The sequence below is a fragment of the Salvelinus sp. IW2-2015 genome, linkage group LG19, assembly GCF_002910315.2.
Source record: "Salvelinus sp. IW2-2015 linkage group LG19, ASM291031v2, whole genome shotgun sequence".
In the NCBI taxonomy this organism is placed as follows: domain Eukaryota; kingdom Metazoa; phylum Chordata; class Actinopteri; order Salmoniformes; family Salmonidae; genus Salvelinus; species Salvelinus sp. IW2-2015.
Window position 1 is genome coordinate 4,448,044 of NC_036859.1, and position 19,809 is coordinate 4,467,852.

The window sequence follows — 19,809 nt, forward strand, 5'->3', positions numbered from 1 at the left end:
CTTCTCGCTCTCTCTCTCTCTCGTCTCTCTTCCTCTGCTCTCTCGCCCTCAGCACCATCCACACCGATGCCACAACCATTCCAGTGTACTCTCTCTCTCTCTCTTCTCTTCTCTCTCCTCGTCTCGTCGTCTTCTCTTCTCTGCTCTCTCTCTTCTCTCGTCTCTACCTCTCTCCCACATCCCATCCACATCTCAACCATTCCATCTCATTCTTCTCTTCTCCGTCCGCTGCACACCCATTGCCACACCCATCTCGCAAACCCATTCCATTCTCTTCATTCTCTCTCTCTCCTGCCCTCAGCACCATTCCACACCATCCACACCATTCCATTATTCACTCTCTCCGCCCTTCTCTCTCTCTCCTCTCCCTCCATCATTGTCCACCCCATCAACAATCTCCTCTTTCCCTCTCTCTCTTCTCCTACATCCACCTCTTCCTTCTCTCTTCTTCTCTGTCTCTCCCTCACACCATTCCTACACGCCATCCAACCATTTCCTACTCTCTCTCTCTCTGGTCTGTCTCTCTCTCTCGTCTCTCTCTCTCTCTCTCTCGTCTCTCTCTCTCTCTCCCTCTCTGACCATCCCTCACCTTCTCTCTCCTCATTCTCTCCCTCTCACACCCATTCCACACTCACTCCAACCATTCCATTTCTTAGTTCTCTCTCTCTCCCCTCACACGCCAATTCCACACCCATCCACATTCCATCCACATATCATTCTCTCTGTCGTCCCTCACACCCATTTCAGCACCCGTTGACCCAATGTTTCTTTCCCTACAGGTCCTCGCTGTTAACCTGTTATTATCTAACACCTGGTGTACTAATCCCCACTTCCACCTCTCTTTTCACTTCTCTCTCCCGCCTTCCACTGTTATTCCTCATTGGTGGTGTTCGGGGTTGTGTGTGAAAAAGAGAGTGTGTTTTTGTCATCTACGCTCAGCACTGCTCACCCCCCCCCCCCCCCATACTCGGAGAGAGAGAGAGAGAGAGAGAGAGAGAGAGAGAATAGAATGGTTGGATGGGTGTGGAATGGTGTGAGGGAGAGAGAGAGAGAATGAAGAGAATGGAATGGTTGGATGGGTGTGGAATGGGAAGGGGACACAGAGTGAAGGAGACCAGCCGGTAGGGTGAGGGAGAAGGGGAGTAAGGGAGGAGACGACAAGGTGGAGGAGGGATTGAGGGAGGTTTTAATGAGCTACAGGTCCCCCTCTCCTCTTCTCTTTTCTCCTCTTCCTCCTTTCCTGTCTTGCTATGTGGTTAGGTTGTGGTTCATTTAGGGGGTGTGCGAGTGTGTGTGTGTGTGTGTCAAGTTAAGTTGTACTCACAGCTGTCTTCCTCCTCAGTGATGGAGCTGATGACGTAGCAGGCGTACACGAAGCCCAGGAGCTGAGAAAACACACACAGTGAGTTAGAGCACACAGAGGAGTGTGTGTGTGCGTGTGAGTGTGCAAACATATGAAGTACAACTATAGGATAGAGAGAACAGAGCAAACATAGGGGATAAACACCTCCATTCAAAAATAGCGACTGGGGACGTGAGTGTATGTCCAGGGTTGGGATGATGGCACGACAGGTTGCAATCAAAATCGCCGATCAGCACATAGATCAGCATGCGCAGTATGAGTCTATGAGCTCATCTATATTCCTCTCTATCTAAATAATGTGTTCTGCGATACACAAAATCAACAACATGTCCAGAGACACTTCCTCAGAAAACAAATGCACGAAGACACCCTGCACTTAAACAAGCTGGTATAACCATTAGATAACCCAACCAAGGACACTATTCTGGGCTCAGCAGCCTATCGTCCTGAATCGAGGCAAAGTGACAATAGGCTGTACTGTCGACAGATGGCTGTCATCTATTCTGAGACACACACACACTGGGGCTAAGAAAGAGAGACAGACAGACACTCTCTACCCCCGATGACTTGGCACACTGCCATGCCAATTAAACCAGCGTCGGGCACAATGCCCTCAAAACACACACGGGGCAACCGGAGACTGTGTGTGTGTGTGTGTATATTTGGGCATGCATGTTTTCATGCACAAGTGAGCCTAGTGATGGTACAGGCTATACAGTATACGAGTGTCTGTCTGTGGCTGTGTGTTCTTGAAGGGTAATGACTAGTCCTATAATCACACCCTCGGACAACATTAGCAGCCTAAATTAGTTTTAAGAGAGAAAATTGAGTCCATCCCACCTCCTCTCTGTCAGCTAATTACCTCTGACAGGCAGGCCAGCCATTACAGTAGTAGGGAATGAACATACACGTGTTAGCAGCAGGGGGCCAGACATTGTTTGGTTTGCATTAACGGTGTGTGTGTGTGGTGTGTGTGTGTGTGTGGTGTGTGTGTGTGTGTTTGATATGCATGAATTGCCTTGATTAAAGTGTCTGGAGGGATCAGCCAACAACACAGTCAGCAAATACAGACTGTCAGGGTGGGAGGAAAACGCAAAGGTGGAGGTTGATAGGGAGGTTGTATGTGGTGGGGGGGGGGGTATTTAACTCAACTGTTGTCCTGAACCTGTAGCCGTTCAGTCATTACTGGTCATTTTCTGAGTCACAGCGGTCCAACAGCTTATTAGCTGACATTAAATCAACTGTCGGTCCCGTGTGGCTCGGTTGGTCAAGCACGGCGCTTGCATCCCCAAAGTTGTGGGCTCCATTCCCACGGGGCACCAGTACGAAGAAGTAAGTCAAACGTATGCAGTCACTACTCGTCTCTCGTCTCTCTCGGCCGTCTGTGGGGGTCTCTCTGTTCTAATAGCACTAATGGAAAGTGACTCCTCTGACAGCTCCCCACGTCTCTCTCGACCGTCTTGTGGGCGGGTCTCTCTTTCTAATAGTACTAATGAAAGTGACGCCTCCTGACAAGCTCCCCTCCGTCTCTCTCGGTCCAGTCCTGTGGGCGTCTCTCTGTTCTAATAAACAACTAATGGAAAGTGACTCCTCTGACCAGGCTCCCCCTCGTCTCTCTCGGCCGTCTTGTGGGGGTCTCTCCGTTCTAAATAACACTAATGAAAGTGACTTCCTCTGACAGCTCCCCTCGTCTCTCTCGGCCGTCTGTGGGGTCTCTCCGTTCTAATAACACTAATGGAAAGTGACTCCTCTGACAGCTCCCCTCGTCTCTCTCGGCCGTCTGTGGGGGTCTCTCTGTTTAATAACACTAATGGAAAGTGACTCCTCTGACAGCTCCCCTCGTCTCTCTCGCCGTCTGTGGGGGTCTCTCCGTGTCTAATAACACTAATGGAAAGTGACTCCTCTGACAGCTCCCCTCGTCTCTGTCTAAGGTGGTATGTCTGTGTGTGTTATGCGTACGTGTGTGACCGCATCTTAAGCGGAGTGTGTGACCGAGGAAAACGTAGGGTGGAGAATGGAAAACGGGATTGAGGGATGGGAAAAATGCGGCTGAGATGAGAAGAGTTCAGAATGATTGGATGACTTCAAACCCAGGATTTGTTCCATTTGCCGTTCATCTATTATCTATAGCAAACAGTGGAGGCTGCTGAGGGGAGGACGGCTCATAATAATAGCTGGTACCGAGCCAATGGAATGTCATCAATTGATGTATTTGATGACATTCCACCCATTCCACTCCAGCCACAACCATGAGCCCATCCTCCCCAATTAAGGTGCCACCAACCTCCTGTGATAGCAAAGCTTATCGGAGGAAACAGGCTTTGGGAGAAAACATTCCACATTCATCCTCTCAGGATAACATCAGCCCACACACAAGCAGACACATTCCCAATAATACATGTGCATGTGCACACAACGGCATTCACATACACACACTACTCACTACTGCCATTGAGAAGCAGTGTAGATTTGAAGGACGCACAGCTGCTCAGCTAGGGGAGACAGACATTTGCATGCGTTAATGAAGGGCACTGTCAACGCTGCAAATATTAGCCCAGGTAGAGAGAGACAACCAGATTCCACACACATACACACACACACACAGAGGAAATGACGACAATTAAAATGATTTGCATATCTGACATTTTGGGGAATTGAGGCCTTCATCAGGGTGCTCAGTCCAGTAACACGTATTGTATTTTTTTTTACTTTGGCAGTAGTTATTTTTCAGTCAGTCCTTTGGCAGTAGTTATTTTTCAGTCAGTCCTTTGCGTGTGTGTGTGTGTGAGACAGGAGGGGGATTTCCATTGATCGGCTGGCTAATTAACACACTATTGATCTGGCTCACTGTCCTTGGAGAAAAGCACAACGCAGCCATTTTTTATATCAATTTCAAATCATTTCAGGGTAACAATTAAGTACCTTACTGTAATAGTTTTCCAATAAAATGGTTAAAATAAAAAATATATAGTTTTTTTTGCAAAAAACTATTTCTCAAGCTAGAATTTAGTTAGGACTGTCTGGGAATGGTCTTAATGGGGAGGTGATAACTGAAATCCAGCTGTTATTGGCAGAGAGTTTTGGAACTCTCGTTGTTATTTGTCTAATAGCTAATTTACCGCCAGGTGATGTCACCAGGCAATCCTAAACTCCACCCATGCAATACCTGCTGATTAAAAAGGCTTGTGTAGATTGTCTTTTCAACCAGCATCTATCCGGAAATAACAAAAGCAACAGTTAGCATGTCTTGGGGGTATGATCTTTGACCCTCTGTAACTTTCACACTCATCATTATTCACGATTCATTCAGGATTATCCGTAATCATGGAAACATTCACGTTAAGGTAGAAGTGTTTAGAAACATATTCTATTCTTATTTACAATAAAAGTGACTCCAAAATGACAAAATACATGATTTACCATTCATTATTTACCATGCATAAACCGGTTAAGTCATGTTTTTGCCCCGGAGTTATCATAGGCCTCTGTACCCCATGGGAAGCAAACATGCTCAGTTAGCTTTCGAACGAGTCCTGTGAGTGTTGTAAGGTTTTATGAGTACTGGCCTGTGCTAAGCTTTAGCCACACTACTAGTCGTCACGGCTATCTTAGCTCTCGTATTTAGTTCACTTAGCATTGAGTTGCTTTGTGCCTACTAACTGAGCCGGCCCCACTATGCTGTGATCCGGTCCACGAGACGGTATGAAACAGGCTAGCTAATGCGGCAAGGCTAGCTGGTACTGCTAACCTAGGCTAGGCGTAATGCTCATGTGGCCTACCTCAACTAACACACTGCTAGCTTGGCTTGTAGGCTCTACCCTAAATTGTATTCTCTGTCACCTGGGGCTGCATGGCAAATGGCCCAGGAATACAAGGAAAACACAATGGACTATGATTTAAGGACCAGTCTCCATCTCTCTCAATTCAAAGTGCTTTAGTGACATGGGAAACATATGTTTACATTGCCAGAGCAAGTGCAATAGATAAACAAAAGTGAAATAAACTATAAAAAATGAACAGTAAATATTACACTCACAAAAGTTCCAAAGGAATAGAGAAATGTAAAATGTCAATTTATGGCTATATACAGTGTTGCAACGATGTACACAGAGTTAAAGTAAAAAAGGGTTAATAAATATATAAAAATAAATATGGGTTGTATTTACAATGGTGTTTGTTTTTCACTGGTTGCCCTTTTCTTGTGGCAACAGGTCACATATCTTGCTGCTGTGATGCACACTGTGGCATTTCACCCGATAGATATGGGAGTTTATCAAAGTTGGATTTGTTTTGTAATTCTTTGTGAATCTGTGTAATCTGAGGGAAATATGTGTCTCTAATATGGTCATACATTTTTGCAGGAGGTTAGGAAGTGCAGCTCAGTTTCAACTTAATTTTGTGGGCAGTGTCCACATAGCCTGTCTTCTCTTGAGAGCCAGATCTGCCCTACGGCGGCCTTTCTCAATAGCAAGGCTATAGTACATAGTCAAAGCTTTCCTTCATTTTGGGTCAGTCACAGTGGTCAGGTATTCTGCCACTGTGTGCTCTCTGTTTAGTGGGCCAAATAGCAAAGTAGTTTGCTCAGTTTTTTTGTTAATTCTTTCCAATATGTCAAGTAATTATCTTTTTGTTTTCTGATGATTTGGTTGGGTCTAATTGTGTTGCTATCCTGGGGCTCTGTGGGGTCTGTTTGTGTTTGTGAACAGAGTACTAGGGGACTCTTCTCCAGGTTCATCTCTCTGTAGGTGATGGCTTTGTTATGGAARGTTTGGGAATCGCTTCCTTTTAGATGGTTGTAGAATTTAACGTCTCTTTTCTGGATTTGGATCATTAGTGGGTATCGGCCTAATTCTGCTCTGCATTGCATTATTTGGTGTTCTACGTTGTACACTGAGGATATTTTTGAAGAATTCTACATGCAGAGTCTCAATTCGGTGAATGTCCCATTCTGTGAATTCTTGGTTGGTGAGCGGACCCCAGACCTCACAACCATAAAGGGCAATGGGTTCTATAACTGATTCAAGTATTTTTAGCCAGATCCTAATTGGAATGCCGAATTTGATGTTCCTTTTGATGGCRTAGAAGGCCCTTCTTGCCTTTCTCAGATTGTTCACAGCTTTGTGGAAGTTACCTGTGGCGCTGATGTTTAGGCCAAGGTACATATCGTTTTTTGTGTGGTCTAGGGCAACGGTGTCTAGATGGAATTTTGTATTTGTGGTCCTGGCGACTGGACATTTTTTGGAACACCATTCTTTTTGTCTTACTGAGATTTACTGTCAGAGCCCAGGTCTCACAGAATCTGTGGAGAAGATCTAGGTGCTGCTGTAAAGCCCTCCTTGGTTGGGAACAGAAGCCACAGATCCTCAGCAAACAGTAGACATTTGACTTCAGATTCTAGTATTTTGTGGTCTGTATATTTTATCATTTCATTTAGGATACCATCAATACCACAGGTCTTTTTGGGTTGGAGGGTTTGTATTTTGTCCTGTAGTTCATTCACTGTAATAGGAGAATCCAGTGGGTTCTGGTAGTCTTTAATAGTTGATTCTAAGATTTGTATTTGACCATGTATATGTTTTTGCTGTTTGTTCTTTGTTACAGAGCTAAAAAGATTGGAGAAGTGGTTTATCCATACATCTTCGTTTTGGATAGATAACTCTTCGTGTTGTTTGTTTAGTGTTTTCCAATTTTCCGAGGAGTGGTTAGATTCTATGGATTCTTCAATTACATTGAGCTGATTTCTGACGCGCTGTTCCTTCTTCTTCCGTAGTGTATTTCTGTATTGTTTTAGTGATTCACCATAGTGAAGGCTCAGGTTTTCTGGGTCTCTGTGTTTTTGGTTGGATAGGTTTCTCAATTTCTTTCTTAGATTTTTGCATTCTTCATCAAACCATTTGTCACTGTTGTTAATTTTCTAAGGTTGTCTGCTTGAAATGTTTTGATAGGGAAACTGAAAGGTCAATTATACTGTTTAGGTTTTCTACTGTCAAGTTTACACCTTCACTATTACAGTGGAACGTTTTGTCCAGGAAGTTGTGTAGAAGGGATTGAATTTGTTGTTGCCTAATTGTTTTCTGGTTGGTTTCTACATTACTTTCCTTCCATCTATAGAATTTCTTAATATTATTCAGTTCCTTTGGCTTTGACGCCTCATGGTTGAGTATTGCTCTGTTCAAGTAGACTGATTTTGCTGTGATCTGATAGGGATGTCAGTGGGCTGACTGAACGCTCTGAGAGACTCTGGGTTGACGTCAGTGATAAAATAATTGACAGTACTACTGCCAAATCAAATCAAACTTTATTTGTCACATGCGCCGAATACAACATGTGTAGACTTTACCGTGAAATGCTTACTTACTAAAATAAAAAGGTAACACGATAACAATAATGAGGTTATATACAGGGGGTACCGGTACCGAGTCAGTGTGAGGTAATTTGTACATGTAGGTGGGTGTGAAGTAACTATGCATTGATAATAAACAGTGAGTAGCAGCAGTGTACAAAAGGGAGGGGGAGAGTGGGGTCAATATAAATTGTCCGGTGGCGATTTTATTAATTGTTCAGCAGTCTTATGCCTTGGGTGTAGAAGCTGTTGAGGAGCCTCTTGGTCCTAGACTTGGCGCTCTGGTACCGCTTGCCGTGCGGTAGCAGAGAAAACAGTCTATAACTTGGGTGACTGGAGTCTGACAATTTTATGGTCTTTCCTCTGACACCGCCTATTATATAGGTCCTGGATGGCAGGAAGCTTGGCCCGAGTGATGTACTGGGCCGTTCGCAGTACCCTCTGCAGCGCCTTACGGTCAGATGCCGAGCAGTTGCCATACCAGGCGGTGATGCAACTGGTCATGGAGCTCTCAATGGTGCAGCTGTAGAACCTTTTTAAGATCTGGGGACCCATGCCAAATCTTTCAGTCTCCTGAGGGGGAAAAGGCTTTGTCGTGCCCTCTTCACAACTGTCTTGGTATGTTTGGACCATGATAGCTTGTTGGTGATGTGGACACCAAGGAACTTGAAACTCTCGACCCCCTCCACTACAGCCCTGTCGATGAGAATGGGGGCCTGTTCAGCCTGCCTTTTCCTGTAGTCCACGATCAGCACCTTAGTCTTGCTCACATTGAGGGAGAGGTTGTTGTCCTGGTACCACACTGCCAGTTCTCTGACCTCCTCCCTATAGGCTGTCCCATCGTTGTCAGTGATCAGGTGGTCCCGTGTGGCTCAGTTGGGCAGGGTTGTGGGTTCATTCCCCACGGGGGGACCAGGATGAATATGTATGAACTTTCCAATTTGTAAGTCGCTCTGGATAAGAGCGTCTGCTAAATGACTTAAATGTAAATGTAAATGTAAATGTCTACCACTGTTGTGCCGTCAGCAAACTTTATGATGGTGTTGGAGTCGTGTTTGCCCACGCAGTCGTGGGTGAACAGGGAATACAGGAGGGGACTAAGTACACACCCTTGAGGGGCCCCAATGTTATGGATCAGCGTGGCAGATGTGTTGTTGCCTACTCTTACCACCTGGGGGCGGCCCGTCAGGAAGTCCAGGATCCAGTTGTAGAGGGAGGTGTTTAGTCCCAGAGTCCTTAGCTTAGTGATGAGCTTTGTGGACACTATGGTGTTGAACGCTGAGCTGTAGTCAATGAATAGTATTCTCACATAGGTGTTCCTTTTCTCCAGGTGGGAAAAGGCAGTGTGGAGTGCAATAGAGAATGCATCATCTGTGGATCTGTTGGGCGGTATGCAAATTGGAGTGTGTCTAGGGTTTCTGGGATAATGCTGTTGATGTGAGCCATGACCAGCCTTTAAAAGCACTTCATGGCTACAGATGTGAGTGCTACGGTCGGTAGTCATTTAGGCAGGTTACCTTAGTGTACTTGGGCACACAGACTATGGTGGTCTGCTTGAAACATGTTGGTATTACAGACTCGGACAGGGAGAGGTTGTAATCCGTCTGGCCCTGCGGCCTTGTGAATGTTGACCTGTCTAAAGGTCTTACTCACATTAGCTGCGGAGAGCGTGATCACACAGTCGTCCGTTACAGCTGGTGCTCTCATGCATGTTTCAGTGTTATTTGCCTCGAAGCGAGCATAGAAGTAGTTAATCCCGGAACATATTCCAATCTGTGTTAGCAAATCCGTCCTGTAGCTTAGCATCTGCTTCATCTGACCGCTTTTTTATTGATCTAGTCACTGGTGATTCCTGCTTAAATGTTTTCTTGTAAGCAGGAATCAGGAGAAATGCAGTGTATTGATGTTTAATTGTACAACAAAGCTTATTTAGAGAAAACATTAAAAAACATCTTTGCCAAAGATTCACCACCCTCACCCAGTAGCCATGGCCCTCTAGGCATGACCCGTGGGAGGATAAATATGAATGCGACAAGCTTGCCACTCAAGATCATTGACATATGCCCCATCTACACGCTCAGTGTTTGGAAAAACAATGCGATTTTTGAGAAGTGCTGTGACCTACACAGACCATTCCTTAAATGCATTGTATCCAAGGTTTCTATGCAGGACCTTTTTTGGCCAGATGGAAGATCTCCACTGCAAGGCCCGTTTAGCTGCTATCTCGACCTGTCATACAGGCCTTGGCACTTACACAGTAGGGTAACAAGCTCTTATGTCGTTGATGACGGGTGCATGTAGCTTACGTCCTGTCTCCAAGCCTTTAGTCCCATCACTGGGACCTGTCTACTGTGCTTGAGGCTTCCTCTCGGCAGCATCTTGAGCCGCTGGACAGGGTGAAGATGTGATACTTCTTCTAAACCGCTTTACCATCTGCACTACGCCTGCAAAGCGAGTGAGTGGGCTGCACACGCTGTAGGGCCGCCGTTCGTGTCTTCAGTATGCCCTGGGGTCTTCCTAGGTATCTCGTTACCCAAACCCCGCCTTTATGCCTTTGGTGAGCGGCAACTGTGTTGTCGCAACCTAGAGCTTGTGGTTCCACGTTTACGGAAGAGCGTCTCCAACGTGTGTCCAGTATGCATCTTGCGCATTTGCTTGGATGAAGCGAGAGTAATGCAGCAACAACCTCTGCTTTTTTTGGGCAACTCCCTGCAAAGGGGGTCCCATACGTCGTTAACGGCTATCCCTTGGGATAGTGGAGGCTATTGTACTGGAAAATATAATAGCAAGGGTTACAGTCCGGAAGGGCTTGTTCCACCAGAGGCATGGCTACCTCTTGGGCACTGTTCTAAGGCATCTCCTTACAGGAGATTTGCTTTATGGCATGTTGGGCCACCACTCATACGTTTATGAGGTCTTTATCGGCTGGATGTCACTGCACCTTCGTTGGTGCATACTTCTTTAGTGTTGGAGCCTCTGAGGGGTGATGCTTTTGGGACAAACTACCCTGGCTTCGGAGAGCATGTCTGCGATACGGGAGTTGGCCATATCCTATAGTGACACATCGAAACGAGAATTAGAAATACTCGCTGCTCGCAGGAGCGCAAGGAAGAGAAGCATGCTTGAGAATGACCAGTAGATGGGCGAGTGGCACCTTATAGGGAGTAGAGGGGCTCACCTCATTCACGACTCGACCTGTCTGTCTCCAACAGAGGCTCTGTGAATGAATACTTTGAGCCTGGCACTGTCTACTTGACGATGAGTAAACAGCTTCCCCACTGAGTATGAAAATGAGATCACCTCTCTCTCTCTGTGTGTGTGTGTGTGACTGGAGTGATGAACAGGAAAAGAACAGATGCATGTAGTCCCTGCTGCCCCTATCTCATCATATCATATTCTGCCTGTCATTAATCACACTAAACAAATTCAACACAAACTCAGACAATGCACACATGCATGCACTCACAGCGAGTTCTAACCACGCAGCACGCTATAAAGAAAAATAATAAATACATCGAGGTTGGCTGTTTTTCCCTTAAAGCTGCAATATGTCACTTTTTGGGCGACCTGATCAAATTCATATAGAAATCTGTGTTATAGATCTGTCATTCTCATTGGAAGCAAGTCTAAGAAGCTGTATATCTGTTCTATGTGCACTATTTCTATGCTTCCCAGTTTCATTTTTGCATTTTTTACTTTTGGTTTTGTACGCCAGCTTCAAACAGCTGAAAATACAATATTTTGGTTATGGAAATGATTTGATTTATTAGGGTCCCCATTAGCCAATGATAATGGCAGCAGCTAGTCTTACTGTGGTCCAACACATAACGAAAAATACCTCACAGACAAAAAACTACAATTGACATACATTTCAAAACATCAACATGTAGTGTGTGTGTGTGTGTGTGTGTGCACATCTATCAGTAGCACCTACAAGTCAGTACATACACACAACAAGTAGGTCACATGGGGGAGAGGCGCTGAGCCGTGAGGTGTTGCTTTATTTGTTTTTTGAAACCAGGTTTGCTGTTCACTTGCGTTATATAAGATGGAAGGGAGTTCCATGCACTCAAAGCTCTGTATAATACTGTACGTTTCCTTGAATTTGTTCTGGACCTGGGGACTGCGAAACGACCCCTGGTGGCATGTCTGGTGGGGTAAGTGTGTTTGTCAGTGCTGTGTGTAAGTTGACTATGCAAACAACTTTGAATTTCCAACACATTGTTTCTTATAAAACAAGAAGTGACGCAGTCAGCCTTTCCTCAACTCTTAACCAAGAGAGACTGGCATGCATAGTGTCACACTCTGATCTGTTTCACCTGTCTTTGTGCTTGTCTCCACCCCTTCCAGGTGTCGCCCATCTTCCCCATTATCCCCAGTGTATTTATACCTGTGTTCTCTGTCTGTTGCCAGTTCATTTTGTTTGTCCCCTTGCTCACGTCTTATTCTAGTTCCTGTTTTCTCAGTTTTGACCATTCTGCCTGCCCTGACCCTGCCTGTCGTTCTGTACCTTGTCACATCACCCTGGATTATTGACATCTGCCTGCCCTGACTCCGAGACTGCCTGCCGTTCCATACTTTATGGACTCTGATCTGGATTACTGACCTCTGTCTGCCCTTGACCTGTCGTTTTGCCTGCCCCCTGATCTAGTAATACACTTTTGTTACTTCGACACTGTCTGCATCTGGGTCTTCTCCTGAAATGTGATAAATAATATTAATATTAGCCCTCTGATTACAATGAAGAGAAAGATGTGCTGCTCTGTTTCTTGGCCAGCTGCAGATTAACTAGGTGTTTCTTTGCAGAACTTGACCATATGACAGAACAATAATCAATATAAGATAAAACTAGAGCCTGTAGAAGCAAAAAAAAACAGAGCATCTCTTTACTACGGACAGACCTATATTTACAACCACTCAATCTATATGTTTTGACCATGACAGTTTACAATCTAAGGTTACACCAAATCATTTCCTCAACTTGTTCAACAGCCACACCAGTAGAACTAGAAATACAATGCTCTAACTTTTAGAGATGTTCAGGACCAGTTTATTACTGGCCACCCATTCCAAAACAGACTGCAACTCTTTGTTTAGGGCTTCAGTGACTTCATTAGCTGTGGTTGCTGGCAAGTATTGTATCATCAGCATACATGGACACACATGCTTTGTTTAATGCCAGTGGCAGGTCATTGATAAAAATAGAAAAGAGTAGAGGGCCTAGAGACCTGCCCTGCGGTACACCACACATTACATGTTTGACATTAGAAAGGTTTCCATTAAAGAAAACCCTCTGAGTTCTATAGATAGATAGCTCTGAATCCACAATATGGCAGAGGTTGAAAATACATAACACATACGTTTTCAACAACAGGTTATGGTCAATAATATCAAAGGCTGCACTGATGTCTAACAGTACAGCTCTCACAATCTTCTTCTTTTCCCCAAAAAAATTGTGTGTAATTTTTACCCCCTTTTTCGCCCCAGTTTCGTGATTTAAGATCTTGTCTCATCGCGGCAACTTCCCAACGGGCTCGGGAGAGGCGAAGGTTGAGCCATGCGTCCTCCAAAACATGACCCGCCAAACCAGGCTCCTTAACACCCGCCCGCTTAACCCGGAAGCCAGCTGCACCAATGTGTTGGAGGAAACACTGTTCAACTGACGACCAAAGTCAGCATGCAGGCGCCCGGCTCGCCACAAGGAGTCGCTAGAGCTTGATGAGCCAAGTAAAGCCCCCATGGCCAAATCCTCCCCTAACCCGGGTGACACTGGGCCAATTGTGCGCCGCCTTGTCGGACTCCCGGTCATGGCCAGTAATGACACAGCCTGGTATCAACCCCCAGGCTGCAGTGACTCCGCAACACTGCGATGCAGTGCCTTAGACCGCTGCGCCACTCGGGTGCACCCCACAATCTTATTATTATCAATTTCTTTCAACCAATCATCGGTCATTTGTGTCAGTGCAGTACTTGTTGAGTGCCCTTTTCTACAAGCATGCTGAAAGTCTGTTGATAATTTGTTTACAGGGAAATAGCATTATATTTTTTTCAACAGTTTGCTAAAAGATGGCAGCAAGCTGATAGGTCTGCTGTTAGCGGAACGACTTTGGCTTCCCTCCAGGCCTGAGGACAAAGACTTTCCTCTAGGCTCAGATTAAAGATATGACAGATAGGAGTGGCTATAGAGTCAGCCGCCATCCTCAGGAGCTTTCCATCTAAGTTGGCAATGCCAGGAGGTTTGTCATTATTGATCGATAACAATAATTATTCCACCTCTCCCACACTAACTTTACAAAATTAAAACTTGCATTGCTTTTCTTTCATTATTTGTTTTTTTAAGCATGAATAAAATGTCTGATTGTTCATTGTTGGCATTTACTGCCTAAGTTTGCCACTTTGCCAATAAGGTAAAATAATTGGCAACATCAAATGGTTTTGTGATGAATAAGCCATTAGATTTTCCCATCATTCTTAATATCATTGATCTTGAGTTTATAATACCGTTTCTTCTTCTTTTTGTTGAGTTTAGTCACATAATTTCTCAGCCAGCCAGATGTACAGCCAGACTTATTAGCCACTCCCTTTGCCTCATTACTTTCAACCATACAGTTTTTCAATTCCTCATCAACCCATGGAGCCTTAACAGAGTTCTAACAGTCAGTTTCTTAACAGGTGCATGTTTATCAATCATTGGAAGAAGCAATTTCATAAATTCATCAAGTGCAGCGTCTGGATGCTCCTCATTAATCACATCAGACGATCAAATATTTTTTTACATCTTCCACATAAGAGTCATAGCTAAATCTTTTGTATAATCTCTTATATACTACTTTTGCTTTCCTGGATATAGCCCCTATATTGTTATCACTGCATCCAATGGGTACGGATACAGCTTTAGAACTATACATGTGGCTGATTTTGTTCCTTTAGTGTTTGTAAGCACCCTTGTAGGTTAATTAATAACCTGAACCAGATTACAGGCCCTGGTTACAGTGAGAAGCTTCCACTTGAGCGGACAGCTTGATGAAAACAATCAGGTCCCCAAGAAAGTAGACAGTTCTGTTTACATTGCATACACTATTTCACAGTGGTTTAGATGGTATGATTCTTTACACTCTACTTTTTTGTTTTGTCACATAAACTGAAATCAGGCTAGCTATTAGATTTTTAGCAACCAGGAAATGGCGGAGTGATTTCTGCATAGTGCATCTTTAATGTAGTCCTTTTTCCCCACATAGGCAGCAGCAGCTGCTCACTCTCTCACTCTCTCTCACTATCTGAGGAAACCCCCCCAGTTTCACCTAAAACAGATTAACAGTTAAAGCTGTGGAGACTCTGTGGTTTAATATGCCATGTTTTTATTATGCTCCTTATAGCCTGTCACTGACTCTCCAATGCCCATCTACCCCAGTCATTGCCAGCTACGGACAAAATTATCTCTCCTCCTTTTCCCTCCAATCTCCCCCTCCCTTCTCTCCTCCTTGTCCCTTGCCCCTTTACCCCTCTCTATTCTTTTCTCTCTCTAGCCAGCCAGACTAAGCGGATGTACAAGTTTTCATACTGGTTCATACTGACCTTTAATGCTGGTTTTAATGCAGCATGCTTAAACTCGTGTTTCATGAGTGGTTGAAAGCTTCTTTTATACGACTGTATCTTCTACATAAAACAAACCCGTGCAACACACACCGAACACAAGTGGCTTATAACACACACAGCACCCATAACACACAGAATTGCACACACACGTAACACATTCCTTCAGAATAGCTGCCATCCGACTTCCCAGACTAAGTGTCTCAGTGTACGATGCAGTCACAGGCCTCCAGACAGATACACAGCAGCTGTCACACTGACTCCCAACAGCTTCTCTCGCTATATCACTTCTTCGTACAGCTGGCATTTTTCTGCAGGCATCCCAGTTAAGGGCCTCACACATGCGCACCCAGCCACTCACGCACACACACACACAAACACAGCCTAGAGCAGTAATCATAGGGGTCACTCTATAGTGGGCCTCTTGTGGGGACCCCTCAATCATCCAGTGACAACCATTCATCACTCAGCCACACAGGGAAGGAGAGAAAGTTTCCATCTCTTGAAACACCAACCTACACAGCATTGTTCCAGTGGGAATGCAGAGAAAGGAATAACGTGCACACAGCTCAGCATGGCCAAAGGGCAGCAAACTAGGGTTATACTAGTTTAATATTTCCTGTGTGTGTGTGTGTGTGTGTGTGTTGTTGTGTGTTGTGATGTGTGTGTGTGTGTGTGTGTGTGTGTGTGTGTGTGTGTGTGTGTGTGTGTGTGTGTGTGTGTGTGTGGTGTGTGTGTGTGTGTGTGTGTGTGTGTGTTTGCATGGGCAGCTGTGTGTATAAATTGTGAGAGGGGGGGGAGTGTGAGACAGCTTCCTGGTGGTGTATTCTGAACACGTAGGAAATGGGGTGTTTCTAGCTGGTGTAAACGAAACAGACTAATCCAGTATTCCCCTGTTGCGCATCAGTCCCACACGGCCAAGGTGAAAGCCCACCACAATCTCATACATTTATAGAGGCTTTATATAAAATGACACGTACACACTAGTGGTGCGTGAGTCAGCTGTTTGTTCACCTGCAATGCCCGCAATTGCTAAAAACCCATCTGCAACTTACCGACTATACTGTATGTGATAAGGGACTGTACATTAGTTATAACGAGGATACCTAGAGAGAATTGGATCTCTCTAAAACGGAAATGGATGGCCCGCCCTTAATTAAGTAAAATATATTTTTACCCAAGCCTCCATAAACGCTTGTGACCCTCCCCTACACCCCAAAAAATAATTAAAACATAAAGTGGATAGCAGAGAACATTCACTTCTTGGACAGACCAGAGCCTTGCGAAAGTATTCACCCCCCTTGGCATTTTTCCTATTTTGTTGCCTTACAACCTGGAATTAAAATAGATTTTTGGGGGGGTTTGTATCATTTGATTTACACAACATGCCTACCACTTTGAATATGCAAAATATTTTTTATTGTGTTGATATGTACAGTGCTTTCGGAAAGTATTCAGTATTCAGTATTCACCCCTTGACTTTCTACACATTTTGTTACGTTACAGCCTTATTCTAAAATTGATTAAACAAAATAAAATCCTCAGCAATCTACACACAATACCCCTATAATGACAAAGCGAACACAGGTTTTTAGAATATTTAGCTAATTTATTACAAATAAATAACAGAAATACCTTATTTCCATAAGTATTCAGACACTTTGCTATGAGACTCGAAATTGAGTGCAGGTGCATCCTGTTTCCATTGATCATCCTTGAGATGTTTCTACAACTTGATTGGAGTCCACCAGTAGTAAATTCAATTGATTGGACATGATTTGGAAAGGCACACACCTGTCTCTATATAAGGTCCCACAGTTGACAGTGCACGTCAGAGCAAAAACCAAGCCATGAGGTCAAAGGAATTGTCCGTAGCGCTCCGAGACAGGATTGTGTCGAGGCACAGATCTGGGGAAGGGTACAAATAACTTTCTGCAGCATTGAAGGTCCACGAGAACACAGTGGCCTCCATCATTCTTAAATGGAAGAAGTTTGGAAACACCAAGACTCTTCCTAGAGCTGGCCGTCCCGGCCAAACTGAGCAATAGGGGGAGAAGGGCTTTGGTCAGGGAGGTGACCAAGAACCCAACAGAGCTCCACAGTTCCTCTGTGGAGATGGGAGAACCTTCCAGAAGGACAACAATCTCTGCAGCACTCCAACAATCAGGCCTTTATGGTAGAGTGGCCAGACAGAAGCGACTCTTCAGAAAAAGGCACGACAGCCCGCTTGGAGTTTGACAAAAGTTACCTGAAGACTCTCCGACCATGAGAAACAAGACTTTCTGGTTTGATGAAACCAGGAATGAACTCCTAGGCCTGAATGCCAAGCGTCACGTATTGAGGAAACTTGGCACCATCTCGATGGTGAAACATGGTGGTGGCTTCATCATGCTGTGGGGATGTTTTTCAGTGGCAGGGACTGGGAGACTAGTCAGGATCGAGGAAAAGATGAATGGAGCAAAGTACAGTCGTGGCCAAAAGTTTTGAGAATGATACAAATATTAATTTCCACAAAATTTGCTGTTTCAGTGTCTTTAGATATTTTTTGTCAGATGTTACTATGGAATACTGAAGTATAATTACAAGCATTTCATAAGTGTCAAAGGCTTTTTGACAATTACATGAAGTTGATGCAAAGAGTCAATATTTGCAGAGTTGACCCTTCTTTTTCAAGACCTCTGCAATCCGTACTGCATGCTGTCAATTAATTTCTGGGTCACATCCTGACTGATGGCAGCCCATTCTTGCATAATCAATGCTTGGAGTTTGTCAGAATTTGTGGTTTTTGTTTGTCCACCCGCCTCTTGAGGATTGACCACAAGTTCGCAATGGGATTAAGGTCTGGGGAGTTTCCTGGCCATGGACCCAACATATCGATGTTTTGTTCCCCGAGCCACTTAGTTATCACTTTTGCCTTATGGAAAGGTGCTCCATCATGCTGTAAAAGGCATTGCTCGTCACCAAACTGTTCCTGGATGGTTGGGAGAAGTTGCTCTCGGAGGATGTGTTGGTACCATTCTTTATTCATGGCTGTGTTCTTAGGCAAAATTGTGAGTGAGCCCACTCCCTTGGCTGAGAAGCAACCCCACACATGAATGGTTTCAGGATGCTTTACTGTTGGCATGACACAGGACTGATGGTAGCGCTGACCTCGTCTTCTCCGGACAAGCTTTTTTCCGGATGCCCCAATCAACCGGAAAGGTGATTCAGAGAAAATGACTTTACCCCACACTTCAGCATTCCAATCCCTGTACCTTTTGCAGAATATCACTCTGTCCCTGATGTTTTTCCTGGAGAGAAGTGGCTTCTTTGCCGCCCTTCTTGAAACCAGGCCATCCTCCAAAAGTCATCGCCTCACTGTGCATGCAGATGCACTCACACCTGCCTGCTGACATTCCTGAGCAAGCTCTGTACTGGTGGTGCCCCGATCCCGCAGCTGAATGAACTTTAGGAGACGGTCCTGGCGCTTGCTGGACTTTCTTGGGTGCCCTGAAGCCTCCTTAACAACAATTGAACCGCTTTCCTTGAAGTTCATGATGATCTGATAAATGGTTGATTTAGGTGCAATCTTACTGGCAGCAATATCCTTGCCTGTGAAGCCCTTTTTGTGCAAAGCAATGATGACGGCACGTGTTTCCTTGCAGGTAAACATTGTTGACAGAGGAAGAACAATGATTCCAAGCACCACCCTCCTTTTGAAGCTTCCAGTCTGTTATTCAAACTCAATCAGCATGACAGAGTGATCTCCAGCCTCGTCAACACTCACACCTGTGTTAACGAGAGAATCACTGACATGTCAGCTGGTCCTTTTGTGGCAGGGCTGAAATGCAGTGGAAATGTTTTTGGGGGATTCAGTTCTTTTGCATGGCAAAAAGGGACTTTACAATTAATTCCAATTCATCTGATCACTCTTCATAACATTCTGGAGTATATGCAAATTGCCATCGTACAAACTGAGGCAGCAGACTTTGTGAAAATGTATATTTGTGTCATTCTCAAAACTTTTGGCCACGACTGTACAGACAGATCATTGATGAAAACCTGCTCCAGAGCGCTCAGGACCTCAGACTGGGGCGAAGGTTCACCTTCCAAAAGGACAACGACCCTAAGCACACAGCCAAGACAACGCAGGAGTGACTTTGGGACAAGTGTCTGAATGTCCTTTTAAAACCTGTCAAAAGTGCCAGTCAAAAGTTTGGACACACCTACTCATTCAATGATTTTTCTTAATTTTTTTACTATTTTCTACATTGTATAATAATAGTCAAGAAATCAAAACTATGAAATAACACATATGGAATCATGTAGCAACCAAAAAAGTGTTAAATACATTAAAATATATTTTAGATTCTTCAAAGTAGCCACCCATTGCCTTGACGACAGCTTTGCACACTCTTGGCATTTCTCTCACCCAGCTTCACCTGGAATGTTTTTTCCAACAGTCTTGAAGGAGTTCCCACATATGCTGAGCACTTTCTGGCTGCTTTTCCTTCACGCTGCAGTCCAGCTC

The 19,809-nt window shown here is 44.6% G+C and overlaps 1 protein-coding gene across 2 annotated transcripts in view; it reads right to left on the reverse strand.

Annotated features, from left to right (window-relative positions):
* The window catches only part of LOC111979665 (sodium/potassium-transporting ATPase subunit beta-1-interacting protein 3-like), a 118,043-nt gene that overhangs the window by 14,362 nt on the left and 83,872 nt on the right, over window positions 1–19,809 (reverse strand). For both annotated transcript variants that reach the window (XM_070448766.1, XM_024010284.2), the window contains exon 5: window positions 1,325–1,385. In XM_070448766.1, the coding sequence (XP_070304867.1) occupies window positions 1,325–1,385 (61 nt within the window). The remainder of the gene's footprint in view (window positions 1–1,324; window positions 1,386–19,809) is intronic.